The 25,098-nt window shown below is 40.3% G+C and overlaps 1 protein-coding gene across 1 annotated transcript in view; it reads right to left on the bottom strand.

The window, feature by feature from the left end:
• Mical2 (microtubule associated monooxygenase, calponin and LIM domain containing 2) overlaps positions 1–25,098 on the bottom strand; it is a 206,583-nt gene that overhangs the window by 26,038 nt on the left and 155,447 nt on the right. Inside the window, exons 27-30 of the mRNA XM_071616384.1 lie at positions 24,752–24,826; positions 20,218–20,372; positions 17,670–18,993; positions 1,390–1,508 (exon numbers count right to left, since the gene is read on the bottom strand). Of these exons, the coding sequence (XP_071472485.1) occupies positions 1,390–1,508; positions 17,670–18,993; positions 20,218–20,372; positions 24,752–24,826 (1,673 nt within the window). The remainder of the gene's footprint in view (positions 1–1,389; positions 1,509–17,669; positions 18,994–20,217; positions 20,373–24,751; positions 24,827–25,098) is intronic.

The following is a 25,098-nucleotide window of genomic DNA, read 5'->3' on the forward strand; positions in this document are numbered from 1 at the left end:
TTCCCCTTGTTCCTTCAGTGTGAGTGAGTCCTTATGAGTAAGGGATCCTGCTGCCAGTTTCCCTTCCTGTAAGAGCAGGATGCCTCAGAAGCCAGGCAAAGCAGGCATGCTTTTGCCACCCGGGCAGCATAAGTGACAACTAGCTCTGTGCTGGGCCAGCAGGAGGACAAGGAACTATTTGTAAGGCTGGCCCTTAAAAACATCATCTTGCTACTTCCATGTGTTTTGGCCACTCCAATCTTTTATTCTCCTTGAGTGTGGAAGCCGTCAAAGCTGGGATTTCTGTCTCATTTGAACACAGAATTAACTTAGGGTCCCTCAAGGGGATAACGGGGCAGAAAGGAAACTCCAGAATCACAATGCACAATCCATTGTGTTGAGCATTAAGCTAATCAGAGAAGCCGCACGTTTAAAAATGAGAAATCCATACAAGCTCTCTCTCCATCTCCCCTCCCCCCGCCCGTCTCTCTCTCTCTCTCTTGTCCCAGCCCCCTTCTGACTGTTCCAAGCTAAACCATGGGGAATTGGAACCCCCGAGTGACTTGAGGTGATGCCAAAGCTCCCAATGCCAGATATGGAAAAGTTGAGTCTCAGTAAATAAATTTGGGTCTCTTCCTCCCTCCCCAACACTGCTCCAAAAAATAAACACCACCAGAGCAGTGAACTGCTTCTCTGTCCACCCGGGAAACATTTTAGGTCCAGATATCTATCACCCCTCCCTGGTCCCAGTGGAAAGGCTCCAGCCCCAGTGGATAAAGAAAACACCAGTGGGTTTTGGTTTTGGATGCTTGTCCCTGAGTCTGTGACAGACAGAAACATCTACAGCTTTCTCTATGGGCACGAGAGTTGTTTAAAGTATTCTCTAGAAGTATTAATGTTCCCTAAATGAAGAAGACTGCTGCCTCCCCCGCAGGCACATGGCTAGCCCCTTCTGTTGTAGGATCCTCAGAGTGTCCCGTGTCTAGATGCATTTCATAGTTCTGATTAGAATAAACATCACATTTTCCATGCAATCTGCCTCTAGTGCTTCTTAAATGAAGTTGTGCTTCCCTCGGGGAAATATGCATCTGCTTGGTGTAATTTTTTCAATGGTTTGCTTGTTGGACCACATATTAAACCAGCTTTTAAGAGCTGCAGTTACCAAATGGTTTCAAGTAAATATGCCTCTTTTTTTCCCTTTCCCAATTAGAGTCCCTGAGAAAGGTTGTTTTTTTTTCTTTTTTTCTTTTTTATGGAGGTAGTTTTTGGGGTATTCCAAGTAAGAAGAAGGGCTGCTTCGGAGGCAAAGCACCATGGTCCTCCTAATGGATTCACTGCTGCTAAGAGCCCACACTGGGTCTGAAACCTGAGGCTGACCAACACCTTGTTTGGTTTTCCAAATGAAGTTACCTTTGACCTCCAGGAAAATGGGGAATCGTATTCTTCATCTGCTGAAGAGGAGGAGGTGGCCGAGGAAGATGGAGAGGCAGCCTCTGTCACCTGGGCTCCAACAGGGATGTGCTTGGAGCCTGAAATGGGAAGAGAAGAACTTACTGAACTGTTAGCTTCTTCTTTTTTTTTTGCTCTGTGCACCAAAGCTGCCTCTCCCTCCTTGCACTTACCCCATGTCCTCCCTCCCTGCCTTTCCCGAGCTGCACCTGCCAGGAGCTTGGGGAAGCAGTACCTAAGGGCAACTGAAAATTTGGCCCTCTACGTTAATTACATTTCTGGATCCCTGCCAAGAGTTTTGCAGCTCTCTTCTCATATTAAAAAAAAAAAAGCCAAGAAAACCAAAAAGCAAGGTATTATGCAGAAATCAATTAATTCCTTAAACACCATTTATACGGTATGTTGCTTACAATGCATTCAGAGATGAGATCTATTATTAAAATGCATGTCTGAAGTTAGCTGAGTTACCTAAACACTTGTGTAAGGTTCTTTCTACAGAGTAATTGAATGCAAAAAAGTCGGAGCCAGCTCTTAAACAAATCGCCCTTCTGCGGCTCACAGCATCTGGCACCCATTTTTACTACATGACATCTGCTCAGTGTAAAAGAGCTGGCGTCAGAATGTCTGGTCACAGAAAAAAAAAATCCCAAATGTAATCAGAAGCACAAGGACTCTAAGCCTAAGGTTTTATCACATAGTCTCATGCAACATAAATATTTCATTAATTATAGCTAAACAAATGCCACTTTTATTTTCCCAACTTGCAGATATTATCACATCATCGAAGTGATGATTCAAATGCCAGGAAAGGCAGTTCAAGATAGGGATGGCTCAACAACACAGGGCCCACGGACAGCCCAAGCCACGGGCCACGCCAGCCTCTGCACAAGAGGTTGGCAGCCACCATGTGCCCGTGTTAACCAGAATCTCTTTGTGACCCTGCTGGGCACCAGGTGTGATAAGGGTTTCCAGGTGCAACAGGAAGCTTTCATTCTTCTCAGCAAGAACATCTGCCCCTACGTATCAACCTGGCACACAGGCATTAATATTTGGATTAACCCGCTCTGGACACCAAACATCAGAACCAGCTAGTACTCCACGATGGGAAACTTCTCTTCACTCTGCTAATGGCAGCTTGTGTCTGAACACGACTATGTATGGGTGGGCAGAAAGGAGGAAAAGCAATTCCAAGCCAGTTAACATTCTCTCCAGCCTGCCTTCTCCTCCCCATAATTTTCAACTATTCACCCTAGTGGAATAGGCCAAGTTTTACAAAATAAGGGTAATTTTAATCTCCAGGAGCACATTTACATATGCTGTTATTCAGATCAAAATAATGCAAAACATGTATATAATAACACAGCCTCTCTGGGGAGGGAGTTCACTGTTTTCCACTTTAATTTGCCAGATGGGAAAGCTCAGGTAAAGATAGAATCAGAGAGCAGCATGATACGAAGGAGGCATTGTTAGAGGTGAGCAGAGATTGTTTCCCAGTTCCAGCCACTAATTTACCATGGAGTAATTCAGTCACTGGGCATTTAGTTCCTAGCGTGTGAACTTGAGGAACTAACTTAACTTCCTTGAGTCTCTCAAGAGTAAAATTAATCAATGCAAAGTGCCCCAACACAGTGCCTGGTACTGACTGGAGGTGCTTAAGTTAATGTAGTCAGTATTATAAGCAGCAGCAGCTGCCCCTTCATCATCACTGATCCAAATTAACAATACTTCGGTATTTGCAAAACTGCCTAATTAATAGTCATTTATGGGAAGAGCATAAATTTAAAGTTGGAACTTTTTCTAACTTGCAAAAAATAAGTATTTCCATTAAATTCCATTTTGAAATGGAGGCAAAAATGCTTCCAAATAAAATGCATTTCTTAAACTCTAGCAAGAAAGAAGCTATAGAGTTGTCTCCGAGTCTCCCTCTTCACCCCCTCCATCCATTGTAGAAGGAGGCATTCTGGAGTTCACTTATCATTTGCAGAGTTTTAAAATCTTTGCAGCATTGTTCCACTCTGGCTGTGTTAGAGTAAGCGACTCTGGAATTGATTTCTCACCGCAAAGCACTAGAAATCAGGACAAAATACATGAAGCATCTGTTTCCAAAAATTGGACAACAAGTAGTGCAGAATTATGTTAAAGGCAAGGACAGATGCAAATGAGGAAAGCTCTGCTATCACAGCAGCTTTCTGCCTAAAGGTTCTTTCCAAATTACAGTGCAGATAGGAAGAGCCTAAACTCATAGACTTAATGAGTTGAAAAGACAGAAATCAGAGTCTGGACAGATTGAGGCAGCTGGAATGTACAGGACAGAGCACTAGAGAGAGGGAGATAAGGAAAAAAAAAAAGACTTCAGCAATAAGCACAGATGTCCCTTTGATCAATTGCTTAATAATGAACTATAGATGCATAGAGAGAAACTGCATGAGTTTGGGCAAATAGCTGCTAGAACTTTGTAGGCTAAGCAGTCTCTGGAGCTTTTATAGGAGAAACATGTTCAAGTTCTAACTAGCCAAGGTTGCACAGACCTTTGAGACATTTAGAGACCATAGAAGTCACAATTATTAATAGAAATAAATAAGCCTAAAGTAAATGTTATTATAGACTCACTTGAGCAAAGCTTAAAAACAAGTCTTGGTGGGAAAAAAGTGATCTGCAAGTTACTTTACTGCCCACCACACATTCTTTACTCCCTATTTAATATTATTTAACTAAAAAAAAATCTAGACACTCTACAAAGCAATATTCATAATGTTTAGCAGCTGGTAAACAATTACTAGGTATGTAAAAAAGCAGGGTAAATCAGATAAGAGAAAAATCAATCAATAAAAGCAGACCCAGAAATGACAGGTCTGCTGGAATCAAGAAACTATTATGATAAAATAGCTATTATGAAGGTGCTCAAGAATTTAAAAAAATAATTCTACCCCCCCAAAAGCTAATAAATCAATTTATCAAAATTGTAGGATACAAAATTTACAAATGAAAATCTATGAATTTTTAAAATATATCAACATCAAACTATCTGAAAAAGGAATTGTAGAAGCAGAGAGTAGAATGGTGAACACATACTAGAAGACAGGGAATAGGAGATATTGGTCAAAGGATTTAAATTTTCAGTTAAATTGAATAATTTTAAGAGATCTATCATCCAACACAGTGATAATAGTTAAATGTTTTATATTCTTGAAAATTGCTAAAAGAATAGATTTAAAGTATTCTCGCAAAATATTATAAGCATGTGAGATAATTCATACATTAATTAGTTCTATCAAGTCATTCCATAATGTGTGCATTGTAAAGCATCATGCTATACTGGACAAATCTATACAGATTTTGCCCATTAAAATAAACAATTAAGCTGGGCATGGAGGCACATGCCTGTAATCCCAGTGGCTCAGGAGGCTGAGGCAGGAGCATTGCGAGTTCAAAGCCAGCCTCAGAAAGAGTAAGGCGCTAAGCAACTCAGTGAGAATAAATACAAAATACCTATTTTGTATTTATTTAGAGACATGTGTATTTTGTATTTATTTAGAGACATGTGGCTCAGTGGTTGAGTACCCCTGAATTCAATCCCCAGTACTCCCTCCCCCCAAATTATAATAATCAACTAATTAATTTTTTTTAAATTTAAATGTAGCAAATGAATTCAATGAGAACAGAAGTTGAATGTATAAAAAAGAACCAAACAGAACCTATAAAATGAAAAATACAAAACTGAAATGAAAATTTCACTGGATCATTTTCACAGAAGATTAAGCATTGCAAAGAAAAAAAAAATCAGTGGAATTAACAACAGCAACAAAAACTATTCAAAATGAAGCACAAGGGAGAAAATTAACAAAATGAACTAAAAAGATGACCAAGAACCTCAGTGACAAAATCGAGTAGTCTAAAATACATGTTTACAGTGCCAGGAAACGGGAGAAATGGGAACCAAAAAGGTAGTTGATGCAATATTGTTGAAAACCATCCAAACTCAATGAAAATTATGAATCTACAGTTCCAAGAAGCTCAATAAACCACAATCAGGATAAACAGAAAGAAAATCACAGTAAGGTTCATGATAATAAAATTACTGAAAATCAGAGAGAGAGAAACCCTTAAAAGCACACAAAGAAAAATGTTACATTGCACACAGAGAAACAAGGATAAGGATGTTCACGTACATCCCATCAGGACCTAAACAGGTTGAAAGACAATACAACAATGTCATTAAAGAGCTGAAAAAAGAGGGCAGGGGTGCAGAACCTATCAATGAAGGCAAAGCTAAGGTTTTTAAAAAATCTTATTTCCTTTTTGAAGACAAAAGCTGGGATTTGTTGTTAGCAGATATGCATATAAAATGTGAAAAAATCTAGATGTTATATGAAATGAATAATTCCAGAAATAGTAAACATAAAGTTTTTTTTTTCTCTCTCTCTCTCTTTTTTTTTTTTTTTTTTTTTTTTACTATTTCAGGTAACTTAGATGGAAATATAGATAATAAGAAAGAAAGAAAGAAAGAAAGAAAGAAAGAAAGAAAGAAGATCCTTTTTAAAACATGCATTGAAGCAAAATGTAATACAAAAATAATAAAAATGGGGCTGGGGTCACAGCTCAGTGGTAGAGTGCTTGCCTCGCATATGGAGAGCACTGAGTTCAATCCCTAGCACCACATAAAAATAAAATAAAAGTACTGTGTCTATCTACAACTAAAAAAATATTTAAAAACAACAAAAATGTTGAAAGAAAAAACTATACAGTTGTCATATACTATACCTGCAGTGGCATAGTATTATTTTAGGTAGGCTATGATAAATCAGTAATTCAAATTATAAACCATAAACTACCTACTATAAATACACATATACCTCCCTTAAGCATATATAGATATAACTAATAAGCCAGTATCAGAAGCAAAATAATATGTTAGAAATCTCGATTGAACCAAAAGAAGGAATGGAAAGGAAATAAAATTAGATGACACAAATAAGAACAAATAGCAAAATAGTAGATTGAAAATCAACTATATTAGATATTCACTAAATGTAGATGGTCTAAGCTTTATTATTTTAAAAGTGGAGATTATCCGATTAGATTTTAATAAAGCAAGAACTTACTATATACTACTTACAGTAAATCTATCTTAAATATAAGGAGAAGCTAAAAGACAAAAGATAGAAAAACTGTAGTATGAAAACACTAATCGTAACAAAGCTCATGTGGTTATATCAAAGTAGTTTTAGGACAAGAAATAAGAACAGAAATAATATTCCATAATAAAAATGTAAATATGTCAAAAAGATAAGATATTAAATGCGGATGCACTAAATTACAGAGCTTCAAAATATATGAAGCAAAAATTGATTGTACTGAAAGGATAAATATATAATTCCAAAATTACAGTTAGGAGTATTAACTCTCCTCTCAGTAATTGATAGCGTAAGTAACATTAGAGTACATAGCTTGGGAGCACTACTGAACAACTTAACCTACTTCATATCGTGGAACACTACACCAAACAGCAGCAGATTCCTTACAAATGTACATGAAACATTCCCTAAGACAGACCTATGTTGAGCTATCACACCATCTTGATAAAGGAAATTGAAGTCACGAAAAATTCTCTTGACCACAAAGGAATTAAATTAGAAATTAGATCATCCATGAATCCACCAATTTAATATATGAGAAAATCTTGCTGGACTGCAATTACATACTTCTTAAGAGCATCATCCGGCCTATACCAGACTTACCATGGCCTACCACAGAGGTCAAGGGAGGTTAATGGAACACTGAAAATCAAACACAGTCTGTATCAACATCGCCACCCTAACCTAACTAGAATGAGGGTGGGATTTTAAAAAGTAAACCACAGAAACAAAGTAGAAGGAACAGAGAGAAAAGGAGTGAAGACAACAGTTGATAAGATTTATTGTAAAATTTGGAAAATGGAGAGAGGATAGATATGGGTTGAGAAAAGTGGAAGTAGGGGTGCTTACAGAGTAGAATTGCCATGAGTGGGCCATATCCCAGAAAAACTCAGGAACAGACACTTCAGCACTAAGGAATCAACAAATTAAGTGTGAGAATGAGGTATCATACTGAATATAGAGAAGAAACACAAAACCAAACAAAACAAAAAGATAGAAATAGATAATTAAAAGATACCTGGGAAAATCCCTAAGTATTTTTAAATTAGAGAACACTTTTATAATTAACTCATAGATCAAAGAAAAAAATCACAAAGAAAATTAAGAGCAATTTGAACTAAACAAAAATATCAAAATTTGTAGGATGCAGCTAAAGATGGGCTTAGAGGGAAATGTATGACTTTAAATATTTGTATTAAAAGAAAAGAAAGGCTGAAAGTCAATGACAAACTTATGTTGTAAGTGGCTCTGGAGGCTGAATCATGAGGATGAGAGTTGAAAGCCAACCTCAGCATTGGCAAGACACTTAGCAACTCAGTGAGACCCTGTCTCTAAATAAAATACAAAAATAGGGCTGGGGATGTGCCTCAGTGGTTGAGTGCCCCTGAGTTCAATCCCCAGTGCCAAAAAAAAAAAAAAAAAAAAAAAAAAAAAGTTGGAAAATATGACTATGTTCCCTAAAAACCTAGTGAAAGGTCTTTAGGTAAACAGAGCATGCCCTTGAAGGGAGATAGCAGGACCTCAGTTCCTTCCTCAACTCTTTTGTTCCCTGGTCTCATGATGAGCAGTTATCTCCCTGAACTGTCACCATGATACGCTGCTGTGCTGTAGGGCCAAAAGCAATGAGATCAGTCAATCATGGACTGAAACCTTAAAAACTTGAGTCAAAATAAACCTTATCTCTTTGTAACTCGATTATCTCAGGTATTTTGTTTTACAGTAATGGAAGGCTGACTAACACAAGGATATTATTTACAAATATAGAAATAATAACTGGAAATAATAATAATAAGCTGAAATAATTAAAAGCGAGTACCTGTAGAGGATGGTTGGGCCAGTGAGGAGAATGAGAGCAGGATCTCAGGTTTCATTATAAATCATTAGTAATATTTGATTTTTAATATTATTTAATATTTGACTTTGATAATTTGAAAATTTTAGAGCATAATTTGTTATAGCAGGTATCCTGCCCAAATTTGTAAAAGAAAATATTAATAATGAGCATGCATACAAACCTTCCATTTGTTCTCACCCCTGAAATAACCACACTGTTGTACCAGCACTTGTTTTTGCATACATTTCTCTGTATCTATTCAAATAAAAATTCACATAGAAAATATACACCTTATGTTCAAAGAAGGACAGATGATTATAAAACTGGCTTTCCATATAAACAATGGAATGATAGTATTAAATAATGAAAGATACTAACTCCCCCCCCACCAAAAAAAGATACTGACTTCCAATTTGTAATCTATATTCTGAAGAAATATCCTTTAGAAATAAAGGCAAAAGTTCAGAGAAATGAAACCTAAGAGTATTTCTCTTCACACTAAAAGAAATCCTAAAAGGGGGTTCTTTTGGGTGGCAGGGCTGGGTATACAAACAGGGTCTCACTGAGTTGCTTAGTGCCTCACCATTGCCGAGGCTGGCTTTGAACTTGAGATCCTCCTGCCTAAGCCTCCCAAGCCACTGGGATTAGAGGCATGCATCACTGCACCCAGCTAAAAAGGGGTTCTTTAAGAAAAGAAAATTCACTGTGTGCGTGTGTGTGTGTGTGTGTGTGTGTGTGTGTGTGTGAGAGAGAGAGAGAGAGAGAGATCTCCTTCCCAAAGAGAAAATAGGAACACTGATTGTTTAAAATTTAATTATAATCTCCATGGCCTTAAGATAGGTATAAAATTAAAATATATGACAGCAACATCATAAAAGTTGGAAGAAGATAAATGGAGTTTAAAGTTTTCTAAAGTTCTTAGGCTATTCAGGAACAGATAAGAAAATTAATTTAACATAGATTCATTTTAGTCATCAATTAACATTATAACCTCCTGGGTAACGACCAAAATATTAATGAACAAACTATGCATAATTATATGTACTATATATTACGATTACCATAACTATTAAATAAAAAAGAAACTGCATTCAAAAATGCAAAGAAAAGCAAAAGAAGCAAGAAAATATGAGATCAAACTAATGAAAACCAAATAGTAAGCTGAGATTTAAATCCACATATATCATAATAATGCTAACTGCAAGTGGACTAAATAACAAAATAAAAGGGAAAGACTATCAAATCAGATTTTAAAAAACTCAAACTATATGCTGCTTATAAGAAACTTTCAGAACAAAGTAAGTTTACAATGAGAGAAAAAGATATCATGTAAAAAAAAAATTACAAGAAAGCTAGCATAGCTACATTAAAAATCAGACAAAGTCTTGAAGGCCGAAAAATATTGCAAAAATAAGAGATGATGATCCCAGTGTCAATGTAAAAGTATACTATAGCAGTCAAATATGGATGCAGCTAATAGAATAGCCTCAAAATATATAAAGCAAAAATCTATTGAACTAAAACTAGAAAATAATCAAAACCTCAATCATTTTCAGATATTTTAAACATAGCTCTCTGATCAGGTGATAGAAAAATCAGACCAAAATATCAGTAAGGATATAGAGGATAGGAGCAAACACTACCATAAATTTGACCTAATTTCTAAGTATAGAGAACATCACATCCAAAAAGTAGAGAATATACATTTTTTTCCAAGCACATGCAGAACATTTACCAAGTTGACTTGATAAGCCAAATCATAAAGCAAGTATCAACAAATCTCAAAAGATTAATCCATATGTAGTATGTATTATGACAATTGTGAAATTAAGCTAGAAATCATAAAATGATGTAGAAATTAAACAATACTATTACACTAAAATTGACTGATGATAAAAGCAAGTCATAATGAAACAACTCTGATTCAGTTAAAGCAGTGACTAAAGGGAAATTCGGGGCTTTTAAGAAGGCATATATTAAGCAGACGAAAATTTGAGACTGAATGCTCTAAGATCCATCTCAAGAAGCTAAAAAGAGCCACGAATTGAACTTCAAGATAAAAGTAAGAAAACAATTAACAGAATTAATTGTGAAAGATAAACTAATAAAGCTCCTCTAAGTGTCTTGTCCAGTAGAAATATAAGCCGTGTATGTAATTTATACATTAAAAATGTAAAAAGAAATAGATGAACATAATTTTACCCCAAATTTCAAAAATATTATCATTTCAATTTGCAATTTATGCAAAAACTATGAATAAGTTATTTTACATTACTTCTTTCATACTAAATCTTCAAGAGTCGATGAATATTTTACATCTATAGCATATCGTAGTTCAGGTGCTAAGTTTTTAATGGCTAATATGAAATACAATCCTATCAAAACTAAAGGTGTATTTAACAGAAAAACATTATACACCACTTCCATTTTTAAAAAAATTCATTAAAATTAAAAAACTTAAAAATACACTTCCTCACTCACTCTAGCCATGTCTCAATTGTGAAATAGGGATTTCTATATTCGTTTAGTACATTTCTAGAAGGTGATGTAGAACATTAACATGACCTTGGAGTAGGGAAAGATTTCATAAACAAAAATGCAAAAATTAATAATAAAGGAAGATATTATAAATTTCACTTTATTAAAGTAGGTACTTCCAGTTTATCAAAAGATACATTTAGGGGCTGGGATTGTAGCTTAATGGCAGAGTGCTTGCCTAGCAAATGTGAAGCACTGGGTTTGATCCTCAAGACAACATAAAAAAGTGAATCAAAAAATGAGAGAAGATATTTGCAACACAGATATCTGACAAAGGACTGATTAACCAGAATCAACACAGATTAGGAATCAATAAAGAAAAGACTGACAACACATAAGAATATGAGCCAAAGATTTAAAGACTTCATACAAGAGAATACTTAAATAAACCTATGAAAAATACACAACACCATTATCAGGTAAATGCAAATCAAAGTAATGAGATGCTATCACACACCTACAAATACAGCAATATCAACAGGAAAACAAAACAAAACTGAGATTACCAAGTATGTGGAGCGAGGGGAGGTCTCCTGTCTGCTGGAGGGCCTATAGATTGTAACAACCACTTGGAGAAACTGACTATACTGCATCAATTAAATCAACTCTTCCACCTACTCCATGACCTAGCAATTCCACTGCTAGGTGGATGCTCACAAAGCTTCTCTCCTTGGCTGAACTCTGACCAGGATCCTCTGAACCCTCTTCTCCATTGGTCTTCAATCTCAGCCTATAAAAAGTTATAGACTCTCAACACAAATGATCGTTCACCCCCCCCACACACACACATATTAAAATACTTATATACTAATGTAGTTTCTGACAGCTCAAGATCATACCCTTAGGGATGATCCTTAGGTACCTGAGAAAGCTCAGTTGCCAAAAGACTTTCCTGTTTATTTTAGCCAACACCCAATGATATCCCCTGCCCTGTTCTTAGACTACTTACTAAAAAGGGTTCCCAAATGTAAATCCTTCCTCTGTCCCTTTGAGATGTCTATGTGTCTCCTTCAACTCAAGAGCATCTTTCTCAAGGACATGAAAGCCATTCTCTTAAAGTATAATCACCACAAAGGATAGGGTCACTGTCTCCCAGTCTCTGTTGGAAGACAGATTCTTTAACTGCCAGTTAATAGACACAGCTAGCTTAATCTGTCTTTATACAGATTAGCCTTTGTAAATTTTTACTTCCTTGACTCTACTGAGCCCCTTCCACCCTGCCTCATTCTCCCTGTAAGGCACCCCATTGACTTCTATAGAAATCAAAGTTGATTTCATATCATACTGGAACTTCTTCCTATTGCAATAGTATATTACTGATTAAAATTTGTCCTTACTACTTTAGTGTCTAGCTTCATTTATCTTTGGCAACATCTAACAGAAATGAGCACATGCATGCACCAAAGGTATGTATAAGCTTGCTTGAAGCAGCATCATTCATAATAAAAACAACTGAAAACAGCCTCAATACCTAGAAACAGAATGCACAAATAAATTGTGAAATATTCATACAATGGGATGAAATACAGAAACTAAAAAGAATAAACCAATTCTGCACATAACAACATGGATAAATCCACCACCCCCATAATGTTCAGTGAAGATAGGCAGGCACAAAAGAGTACATACTTGTCTGGCTTCCTACTGCACAACCAATTACCTAGCTTTACAATTACCTAGGTTTTATTATTTAAGGCTCAGTAGGTCAGAAGTCCAGGCATAACTCCACCAATACTCTGCCCAGAGTCTTACAAGGCTGACATCAAGGTGTCAGCTGAGCTGCAGTTCTCATCTGTAGCTCAATGTCCTCTTTCAAGCTCATTCAGTCTGTTGTCAAAATTCAGTTCCTATTGGTTGTAGGGCACAGGGTCCTTTTTCTCTGTGGCTGTCAATCTTAACTCCTAAAGGCCATCTGTTCATGGCCTTCTCACAATGTGACAGTTTACTGCTTCTTCTAGGCCAGCAAAATCATGTCTTTCAGGCTTAGAATCCAGTCTCTGACCTTGGAAAGTCCTTGTTAAGGGATTGCCTGATTAAGTTAGGCCTGCCCAGGATGATCTCCCTTTTGATTAACTCCAAGTTGATTGTTTTGGGACTTAATTATGTCCTTAAAATCCCCTAACCTAATCACAGGATGGAGTGAAATGTTCCCACCATACTCTAGGGGACAAGATTATGCATAATTCTTCCTACTACAATATCAAATTATTTTATTTTTTAAAGTGAAAAAATTAAAATGCTGCAAAAATAATCTAAGCTGATAGGAGTCAGGTGGCAATCCTTTTGTTGGGTGGGGTATACAGAGGGAGTAATGAATGAGGAGGCATCTGTGTTCAGCGAATGTTCTGTAGCTTAACCTCAGAGACAAAAACACAGTGGTGTACTTTGTAAAAACTCATCAGTTGTAGACATAATATTTAAAGACTTTAAAGATGTTATACTGCAATACGTTTATATAAACATAAAAAGGTTTTCAGGGGGCTTTCTTTAATTATACACAAGAATGATAGCTAGCATTAAAATTGTGTAAGATGGGCATTGGTAAGTACTTGAAATTAGTTTATGCCCCTAAGCCATTTAAATATCCAGATAAGTTTACATGTATCTTTAATTTGCTTAGAAAGTTTTCTTGTAAAAATAAGATAAATGCAGAGACAGCAGTGTCACTGTATGCATTTGCTGGAATGGACAGGAAATAGAAGACTGAAGGGCCTAATCTGATGGGATTGATAAAATCTTTACATCCTTAGCATATAATCTAGGAACACCTTTAAGAAACACAAGGATCTTCTAAGAGAGAGGCCCAGGCATTATTTGCAGAGCTGGCCAGTCCAGATCTAATTCCCTTCTCTACACTCCCATTCTGTTCTAAGCCAAGGAAGTCACACAATTTCATGTTGAATATACAGGAATACATCTCTCCATAAAAATCAGGAAAATATATTACCCAACTTATTGTAATCAATACTTACAGAAGTCACATAAATGTGATGTCAGTGAACTGTAGACCAATCTTAACTATATTAATGAAAAAATTAATAAAATTCCATAAAATTCAATGTTTTATTTAAGAATAAAACATTACTAAACAGACTTGGAAAGTATATTAAAATAAGAACTTAAGATTAAGTGGTTCACCAATGCAAGGATGGTTCAATAGCCCTAAATCTATTATCTAATTTATGATATCAAACTAAGGAGAAAAAAATCATACAAATATCTTAAAAGGTGCTGAAAGACATTTGATAGAATTCACCATTTATGTATGATTGAAAATATTTTTATTAGAATAGGAAGGTTTTGTCCATAAAAGGATAAGATATATCTCAGTCAACCCAGAAGCCAGTATCATGTTTAAATGGGAAAATACTAGTAGCATTTTCATTGAATTTAGGAATGTCATAAGGTTATCATTATTAATACTTTAATATTATTCTGGAGATTCTGTAACAAAAGAAACTAGGGGAACAAAATAAGAGATACATAATTTAAAAGCAGAAGGTAAAATGATTATTTGCTGATGTTGAGTGTAGATATAGAAATAACCTAGAGAAATCTTGACACAAGAAAAGAGAATGTAGTAAGATGAATGGGTATGAAATTAGTATACAGAAATCAATAACTTTTGTATAAACAAGAAGTAGGAATATAAACTGGAAAGATCTTGTTTACAGTAATAGCAAGAACAAATGTACCTAATAGTAAACTTAATAAATACTCAAGATTTATTTGATACAAAGATTAAAATGTTCCTGAGGGTCATGAAAAAGAAATGAACAGCTGAAAAGACAATTCATATCGTAAGTTTGTGATTTTTTATCAAAGTAAGTAGTTTATGAATTTAGCTCAATCGCATAAAAGCACTAACAGATTTTTTTTTGATACATAGACAAGCTGAAGTTAAATTCATAGAGACTATCAGATAAGCATGAAAAGTCAGGATATTGTAGAAAAAGAAGATCAGAATACTCTTCCTACTAATAGTAAAATATGTAAAAAATTATTAAGCACACACAAATAAAGTGAGATAATTAAAATAGTGTGGTATTGATACATGAAAGAACAACTCAAGGGAATATAGTAGGATGAAAATAAATACAAGTGCAGAATCCAATATTTGATAAATAGTTGCTGAGGATGGCCTAAAACCAGCAATCTTCTTGCCTTACATAAGAGAGGAAAAGATGGATTATTCACTAAATTATATCGGATAAGTAGGGAGACATCTAAAAAAAATAAGGTTGGAGCCATAATTGATATTTTATAGTAGTATAATTTCTTGATGTAAATATTTAAATGCAAAAAAAAAAGATCAAACAAAAATACTCAATGAAACTGTAAGAAAATTCTATAAACTTTAAAGAAGCTCTTTCTTCTTCCATAAAATAAAAAGTTATAATCACTATATAAAAATAAAAATTGAATGCAACAAAACCCATCATAAACGCTGGGTGTGGTGGTGCATGCCTGTAATCCCAGCAGCTAGGGAGGAGGATGGGGAGTTCAAAGCCAGATTCAGCAACAGCAAGATGCTAAGCAACTCAGTGAGACCCTGCCTCTAAATAAAATACAAAATAGGGATGGGGATGTGGCTCAGTGGTTGAGTGCCCCTGAGTTTAATTCCTAGCACTCCCTCTGCTCTGCCCCCCTCAAAAAAAAACATAAAAAAATTTAAGCACAAACAAGAAATTGGAAAAAGCATATTTGTAACAACATAAGAAATGTTCTTTCCTTTTAAATAGAGTTCCTACCTGTCATTAAGAAAATACTAACAAACCAACAAAAAACTGGACAAAGGACAGAACCAACAATACAAGGAAAAGAAACATGAACGTCTCTTTAACATATGAAAAGAGGCTCAATTACTTCATTGAAATTTCAACTTTTCTGAGTTTATTGGGTTGGGAAAGGTTAAAATTAGGAAGGCAGGGAACACATTGGTTACTCCACCTTGGCTGTTGGGAATGTGATCTGCACACCAGGATGGGGAATAACCGGGCAATCAATATGAAAGTTCCCAATTTACACATCCTTTGCTCAGGCATTTCCATTTCTGGAATTTATTATCCTACAGATAAATTCACGCATATGCCAAATGGATTAAGTTCTCAGTTAATCAGTGTAGCACTGCTGGTGATAACAAGATGTGAAATAACAATCCTTGCATCCTTGGGGACTGGCTGCATAAATTAAGGTACCCTGGAATACAGGGCAGCAATAAAACAAAGGAGAAAGTTCTCCCCACCCCACCCCCCGGGTAACTACCACCAAACTACATCCCCAGACACTGAACTACATCCCCAGACCTTTTTATTTATTTATTTTTCATTTTCAGACAAGGTCTCACTTAGTTGTGGAGGCTGGCCTCAAACCAGCGGTCTTCTTGCCTCAGCTTCCTGATTACAGGAGTGCACCAGCTTCACCTGACAGAGAAAGTTCTTTATGTACTAATATGGAATGATCTCCAAGACAAAATTAAAAGTACAAAAAGAAAAAAGAAATGTGTGTGCAGCATGCTACCATGCTACTACTTGTGTAAGAAAAAGAAAGCATATGTAAATTTTCTTTTAATGCATAAACTCTGCCTGGAAGAATGGCCAAGAAAGTGATAATAATATCTATCATCAAGATAGAGTCCAGATGCCTTACCGACAAGGATGGGAGGGAGGACTTTCACCTTGTGCCTTTTGTACCCTTTGATTTTAAACCATGTGACTATATTATCTACAAAATATTTGTGACACATGAACTTTTGATAGATGATGTAAAGGATAGAGTGATACCCTAACCTGATCTATGCTTATCCCAAACTTGACTTCAAATAAAGCCTCTTGTTAATATTATAGATATTTGATTGGGAAACAAAAGAAGATAAGTAATTTTGTTTTTACTTGAAAACTAAAGTTCCAAAATAAAAATTGTATAAGAAAATAAAAAAGTAAAAAAAAGAATAAAGAAAAACAGTCGCTTGACAATAGAAATAGTAAGATCATCATTTGTTTCAAGCAATCAACCAACAACTAAATTGTTGCTAAAGGAATATACTAAATCTTTGGCAAGTACAGAAGTGATGAGATAATAAATATAGTTTTTTTTTTTTAGATATTTCCATGTTGTTTGATTATAGTCCTTGATATATTAATTTATAATTTTAAAAAATCAGATTTAAACATAAAAAGTCTACATTTCCATTGGTAACCAAATATATAGAAAAGTGTTTAACCTAGTAATTCAAAAGAAACAAAAAGCTCTATGCATAAAAATTCATTCAACACCATACATGAAATATAAATATATTAATCTATAATTTATATATTCATGTATACCTATAAACAAAAGAAAATAATTCATTAAATGACAAGGTATCCACAAAACATTCTAGTCTATTCAATTACATTTATGTAAATCAGATGGTAATTGGCATAATACCTATGGCATAATGCTAATTTTTAAAAAGTTATATTTTATGTACAACTTAGTAAAAACAGTCAATGAGCAAGAAAGGGATGGAATTCTAGTTAACTCAACACTTTCAATGTCCTAATTTCAAAATTTTATTTTTTTAAAAAAATTTCAATTTCAAGTTTCTCTATTTTTGTGTTTAATTTGAGAAGCAAATTTAGAATTTAATTTGAGAAACAAACCAGAGTGATGATGCCTGTTTGCTAACCCAAGCAAGGATAACTAACTGACCATCAGGAACTGTCGACTTCTATACGGAAAGAGCCACTTACTTGCGTCTCCTCCTGGAGAAGGAAGATGGGCCACCTGTTCCAGGGAGGTGCTTCTGAAAGGCTGTGCCAGCTTCTCCAGGGATAGGACATTGTCCCTGCACAGCACCTTCCCATCAGGGCTGCTAAAGAGGTCCCTGATGTCCTTCCTTTGTTTAGATTCTTGAAGGAAACTTTCAAAAGATTTGTCTTTGAATTTGAGGGAGGAAAAAAGTGAGGCTCCTTTCTTTGGAACCCTAGCAGCATCTGGTAAGGTCTCTTGCAAACTCACTTTCTCCAGGAGTATGGGGACATCTTCCATCTTGCTGCAGGGTGGGGACGCTAGTGCAGGAAATCTCTTAGATGGCCGATTGGGCAAACTATGGGCGCAGAGGGCAGGGTCCGAAGGGCTAAGCCTCGAGAACTGAGCAGCCTGGGAACCCAGGGAGAAGAAAGCAGAGGCCCTGCTTGCCACATGTGTCCCACTGGACTGCTGGTCCCCCTCCTTGTTGGAACTGGTTTTCCGAAGGCTGAATGAGCAAGTACAGGTGTGTGGCTGATCTGTGGGCAAAGTTTTGGATTCTGACTTGGCCCAGGCCTTCTTTCCACCTTCGGAGTTGGGAAAGAAGTTTCCCAGGGACTTTCGGAGGGCATTGGCTATGAGCCGCAGGGGAGACTTAGGTGGGGCACCTTGCTCTGCCGGAGTCCGTACAGCTGGGGCCCGTGTCTCCTCCTGGGCCTCTCTCTGGGCTGGCAGTGTCTGTTTCCATGCCCGAGGGAGGGTCAAGGGGTGGACTGGCTTCAGCACACGGCCTGGTCTATCACCCCCAGGACTGTCCTGGGAAAGTGGTTCCTCAGCCCTGAGGTGCACAGTCTCAGGGATGGAGTCATTCCAATCCAGCAGCATGGTCTTCTGTTCCTGAGTGAGGACTAACTTCTTCAAGCCCGACTTCCTCTCCTCTGCCAGCTCTGACCTGCCCTCCTGCTGCCTCCTGGGTCTGATCCTCTCCTCTCTTGGTTCTTTTCCACCCACGAGAGATTGCTCTTGATGTGTGAGGCACCTGTCCTTCTGCCCAATGGGGTATGGGTCTTTGTGGAGGCTCTTGGTACCTCCAAGAGGGGCCTCTGCTTCCTCACAGTCCTCAGAAGCCATCTCCACAGGGCTTGTGACACTGTCTCCTCCGGGGCTCACCAGGCAGTATTCTGCCCGCTCCAGCACGGCACCATGAGGCAGATAGAGGGGAGTTTCCATGGGTGTTCCTTGGGCTCTGGCTCGTCTCAGAAAGATTGGGGTAGATGGACTGGAGTGACCTCTGGAGACCTGTGAATGGGGATTGTAAGCTGCCACCTAGAGGGGATGGGCAGAAATGGCAGTTAGCTAATAATTTACAGCATTTATTTATATGGAGGAGGCAAATCCCAACCTACACTCTACTTCCTTTTTTTTCTCCAGATCTCAGATACCAAAGTCAAAAATGGTTTTGCCTCAGAGGATTTCATGGGGCTGCTCTTTGTTCTAAGAGGGTTCTTGGAACCTGTTGAGATCTACCTGGAGCCCCTAAATCCACACTGATTAAAGGCCATTCTGGGTCCTAGATTGGGTGGGTAGGAAGCCAGAAGGGAAGACCAACGTGTGTCTGCTGCCCTTGATGAGCTCCTAGGCCAGTGAGCACAGGGATGGCTGGCTCCAAGGATGGCCAGGCACATGGCAGAAGGCGAGAACCCCGTCATCTCCAAAGGAGATGCCCAAACGTGGTCCTACCGAATGGCCTCCTTTACCAGGTATGTTCCTCTAACAATCACAAGACCAAGATTTCTTTGTTGGAGGCTTTTGAGGTGAGAAAGTGACAGTTACCTTTCTGCTGTGGTGGCAAAAGTGTGACCTTTAGTACCTTTCAGTGACCCTTCTAAATTTCACACCTTGTACCACCGAGAAAAGTAGCCACTTCCAGCATGGAGGAACTTGGCCCTTGGCAAAGGGAGAATATAAGTAGACTCTGCAATGAGTGGCTGTGCCTTGCAGTTCAGAGAACTGGGGCCTTCACAAGAGCACTCATTATTTCTGTCTTGTGCACTTGACTTCCTAGAACCTACAACAGGGCTGGCAGGCACAGAGGCTTGACAATTGCCTATGGAAAGAAAGAGTCCAGCCATGCTTGTCAAAAATGACATTTCCTATACAAGAAGGATGTTGCTTCCAAGGTCCTTAGATGCTAGCAAAGGCTCCCTCTGTGTCTGTTCCTTTAGTTGTGAGCTCCTTAATACCCTCTGTGAGTTCCCAAGGGCAGAGCACCTGTCCCAGCATCTCTGCATCCCATGGTGCAATACTTGGTACAAAGTCCACCCCTCAAGAGGTTTCTGAGGGAGGGTGTCTGTGTCCTTGGAGTGGATGAGCTTTCATGAAAGGCACTTGTGAAGAAGGCCTGGAGTGGACCGTTGACAAGTTTTTCTCTGGCCCTGGCCTTGCACTAGGGGGCACTTAAGAGCACACAGCATCCAGAGTCAAGTGTGGAAGGCAGGAGGAGCTCACCTTCCTAGGCCTGTGCGGGGGGGGGCCCTCGGCTGTACTCACCTGAGATGGGGAGGAGTCATCTGGGGTATGCCCAGGGACACTGGCTGAAGAAGAAGATGATGGTGGGGAAGATGAAGGAGAAGACCAGGAAGAAAGAGGAAGAGGAGAAGGCTCCTTTGGAGATGACAGGGTTCTTTTGTTCATTGACGGCAAATCTACCGAGGAAAGAACATTCTCTGTTACAGAGCTGTTGTGAAAGAGCTTGCAAAAAGACGAGGCTTGCAGTGAGGCTCCTGTTCTACAGGCAGAGCCAAGAAGAGGAAGGGTTGGAGACTGACTCAGAGGTTCCTGGTGGCCACATCTTGGGAATTGGAGGAATGGGACCCAGAAAGGCAGAGGAGCCCTGGGGACAAAGGGAACCCCAAGATGAAAAGTCAAAGGACCACCGTGTTTCAAACTCCTGAGGTTGTTCCCGAGGCAGGTGACCTAGACTTTTCAGAGTGCTTATTGGAAATAGACATCTACCCTTAAGTTTCCCTAAAGCTCTGATGGTTAAGAGCTGGGGCTACATTAAGTCATTCATCAATAAACCATCTGAGGTTTCTGCCCACGAGGTGCTGAAGCATTAGCCGTGGCACACACGGGGTAGACATTCACAACTAATGGAATGGCTCTTCCTCTCACGAGCACCCAAGGGGCTCTCAGACAGGTGGCCAGGCTGTGCCATCAAGGGAACACAAGGGAGGGAGGTTACAGCCATATCAAATCATCTGAAGCACACAGAGTGAGATCTATGCCAAGCTTCTGTTGGTCAGGGAACAAACAGGAAAGCAGTGTATCTGCTCAGAGATGCGTGAGAAAGGAGCATGGCTGGGCCCGGGGAGGAGCTTAATTCCCACTGTGGACAGCTGACATCATCTGGTCTCATGAGAGCAGATGGTGACAGTTGTGGCCTAGAAGTTCTTCCACGCTCACATGTGCTTCTCTCCCCCGCTACCCCCTTGAGGATAGTAGTCTTAAATCTGAAATCTCAAGTATTTTATCTCCATATTGAACTATTTCAGACAAGCTGCACTCAAATAGTTTCTGAATGCCACGCAGTCTGCCGATGTGCCCCTCATTACTGGGTTCTTACACACCCAGCTCTCCCATGAACCGTGGGAGCACATATGGGTGTCCCCCAGACACCCCCCAGGACTGCTGCCTACTGGTCACTCCCATGTCTCGCTGCCTGCTTATGGCTGCTCAGATGACCCATTGAGATTTCCCTCTGAGGTGTCCAGGCTTTGGATTTTAGCTCCCTTCTTAGCTCAACCCAAGGCCCAGTTTCCTCAAAGCTCTGGGTGAGAAGCTCCTCCTCAGGGACCCACACAGTCCAGGTCATACCTAACCACCCCCACGAGTTCCAGCCAGTCCCATTCTTACAGCAGAAGTGGCCACGGGGCTGAACGTTCAGTATTCTGCCCTTCTTTCCTCACACGTGAACGCAAGCATGTCAGATGGCGTACCCCAGATTTGGGTTCTGAAAAGATGGCTACCCCACTCACATGGTCGACAAGCCCCCAAAGGGGAGGCTTCCAAAAAGCTTCCAAGGGAACAGGTAACCCCAGGGGAGAGAGCTGATGTGAGGGTGGGCAAGAAGGAGCTGTTGGGAGACAGGCCATGGGCTGCCAGGCGGCTGGCCTGCCTCCCTTCACCGGCACCCCCACCTCAGCCCACAACGAGATGGTTCGAGCCTAAAAAGGCAAAAGTCGTGAGTCAGTTGTTGCCTTGCTTCCTGTCCTCAGCTTGCCAAATTCCTGCCAAATTCCTTCTCCCCCTCTCCCTCGCCCCCTCATTCTCCTCTCCCTGCCATCTTCTGAATCCAACTCCTTAATTTGTTTCAAAAGTTGTCTTGGCTCCACACACTGCCTTTTTGTTCCTCCATGGAGTCTCAGGGGACCTTATGACACACAGTCAGGGACACCTGGGGACACGAGCCCAGCAGAAAAGCCTTGGGGTTCACAAGGTCGTGACCTGGAAGCTGCTCCCCCCTCCTTTCTTTAATTCCCAGCCCACCTGGCCAGTGGGGTCTCTCTCCATTCATGGTCCTCACGCCCTGTATTAGAGGTAGAGCCTGGGGAGGGCTTGAGGAGTTGGGGAGCAGGGCTCCCGTGTAGGCCAACCCTGGTCCCTGGGCTGCCATTCAAGCCACAGTCTGGGAGGGGCAAGTGGAACCAGAGCCAAGCTGAGTGATGATGGGAAATGTCACCTGCTGGAGACTGGTTATGCCTTTGAGTTCACTCAGAACATGGTCAAGGGGAGCCTGGGACCTCACCCCTTCACACTCACAGCAGCTGCTGGACACTGACCCCCAGCTTCCTCAAGTCTAGCACTGCTTCAGGGGATGGTTGAGGGAATAAATGGGTCACAAAAAAGTGCCGAGCAGTATAGGACACAAATGCTTCATGTTAGCTACATATGAGTTCCATCCCCGTCCCCTTCTCTCATGCCTCAGATGGTGTCTTGTAAAGACATGGCTGAAGCCCTGGCCCTTTCCAGAGGGAGCCATGCACCCATCCCAGCCACAATTTCTCCAGCTCTTCATGTTTCCTCATTTGCCAATTCAGACCCCCCTCTCTGGTTCTTTCCTGGAATCTTGGCTCCCTTGCCCTCTGCAGATTCTTGGTCCTGGGTGCCACTGCCCCTTAGGGTCCCTTTGTGCAAAAGGGGTTGTTGAGCAAGCCAGAGCCTGAATCACAGCTTCTGACACCCTGGATCAAAAGCCACGTTACCTCCTCTTGAGCCCTCTGACCAGAGTGACCTTTTTCCGGAATCCTAGAGGACATTCTGGCATCATGGTCATCTGGGGAGAGTGTCCTATGTTTTTTTCCTATTACAAAAAAGATGGCTCTAGTGGCTTTCAGCTTGGGATTTTTTTTTTTTTTATGAGGACTGAGATTTCAGGGTGCAGCTTCCCAGAATTTGGAGGCTATGAATGCCTCAAATCCCTCTCAAAGTCTGGGAGCGCCCTCTAGGGGCTGCAGCCGGAAAAACCTGAAGCCCTGTGCTTTGCACTGAGTCTCACCAGCTCCATGGTTCATTCATTCATTCAGCAGGGCTGAGGGCATGGCTCAGTGGTGGGGTGCTTGCCTAGCATGTGCAAGGCCCTGGATTCCATCCCCAGAATCTTCCCCATGCAAAAAAAGCATCCATTCACTGAGAAAACAAGGAACAGGTATCTCTTCTGGGCCAGACCATATAATATATATACGCCCACCTAATAATTCCAACTCAAGTGCTTCCCTCAAACCAGCTTTTCTGTACACGAAAATCAGCACTTGATACTCTTCGGTTACTGACGATTGAGTCCCTAGGTCCATGCCAGGCACCTCGCTGCTGTGTGTCAGTCCTTTCTCTGTCCTGTGCCTCCTCCAGCACCTTGACACTGCTGTGTCTCCACCAGTCCCCTGGCTCTCACCCAGGCTAGGAACTCCTTGAGGGCACAACTGAGCCCCTCATAGTGGTGGCACTCAGAAGCATTGGAATGGACTCTACACCCATGTGGATCTGCCCAAGGGAAGGATCCCAGTGCCCTCCGAGGGGTTGGGGCCAGGAATGAGAGGAGGACATGTGGAAGGCTTTAATTCCCTCCACCCTCTTGCTCTCACTGCCTTGGGCACTGTCAGTAATTCAAGCATCATTTTAGATTGTCCCCAGATGAAGCAGCTTGCACAAATGTGTAGTCCTGGTCTAGCTCCAAAGGTGGCCCCTGTCCCAGTCTGACCCAGTGAGGTCTGGTGGGTCTTGGGGTTGCTGGAGAGTGACTCACTGGCTAGGAGTCAGTACTGACTCAGAAGGAAGGAGCTAGGGCTCCCTTCCAAGTACGATGTTTCATTATGTAAACCTTGCCAGACCCAAGGCCTTCCTGCACCTCCTCTCCTAGGCGAGCCTGGAGAGGGAATGTGGCACAGGGGGAGAGGAAGGCAGCAATGGAATGGATGAGTCCCAGCCTCTTGCTCAGGGCCTCTGAAGGGAGTTCCTGCTTTGTCCCTGCTGTGGCTGGGATTGTGGGCCAGCTTGGGATGCAACTGTGTGTGTGGCCACTGCGCCCCCTGGTGGGGTCCCTCGCCTTCATCCATCTCTGCTCTTCCTTGGGACCAAGATGCTCAGAAAAAGGAGTAGGGCTGTGTGTGTGTGTGTCTGTGTGTGTGTGTCTGTGTTGCTTCCTTTCTTGCTCTGCCCACAATTTGGCTGGAGTCAAAATGCTGACAACTCCCATGCACAGAATCAAATCACATAACATCCGTGGGCCTCAGTATCCCCACTAAGCCTGCTTCTGGGTGAAATTCTGGAATCTCAAGTCTCCCTGATTCTAGAGTAGGGGGCAGAGAGGGATAGGGCCAGTCCCAAATCCCTTGGAGAATTCTTCCTTTAGTCCACAGTGGAAATCAGGTCAACTTCATGTTGTTTTTTTGCCCCTCACATCCTGGAGGCCATGGCAGAGAAGACAGGCACCATGTAAGGAAAGAGAGAGCGCCACTGCCTGGGAATCAACCCCTGCCCAGCCCAGTCCAGCCCACCCAACCCACAGAGAGCTTTCGATATGACTCACTGGACTGGAATCTTCTTCTCCAGTTCTGGTGTTTGCTTGGAGTTGGAGCCTGGAAGCTATTGGCCCGTTGCAAAGCTGTGGTGAGAAAGAAAAAGAGAGCAAGAGTCCATCAGATGTGTAGAGGGGATACTCCTCTAGCCCATTTACCCCAAATTAGCAGACAGGTGGCTCTAACTGACGGAAACTTTCCTTTCCCCACACCACACTTCCCTGCCCCCAAACCCCATTTGTCATTCATCCACTCATTAAATATTCATTGAGAACCGGCTTCAGGGCAGGCACTGCCCCCTGTCAGAGAATGCCTCCAAGTATGAGCCATCATTCTGTGTCACTGATGGTTAATAAGC

Source organism: Marmota flaviventris, chromosome 9 (assembly GCF_047511675.1).
Source record: "Marmota flaviventris isolate mMarFla1 chromosome 9, mMarFla1.hap1, whole genome shotgun sequence".
In the NCBI taxonomy this organism is placed as follows: Eukaryota; Metazoa; Chordata; class Mammalia; order Rodentia; family Sciuridae; genus Marmota; species Marmota flaviventris.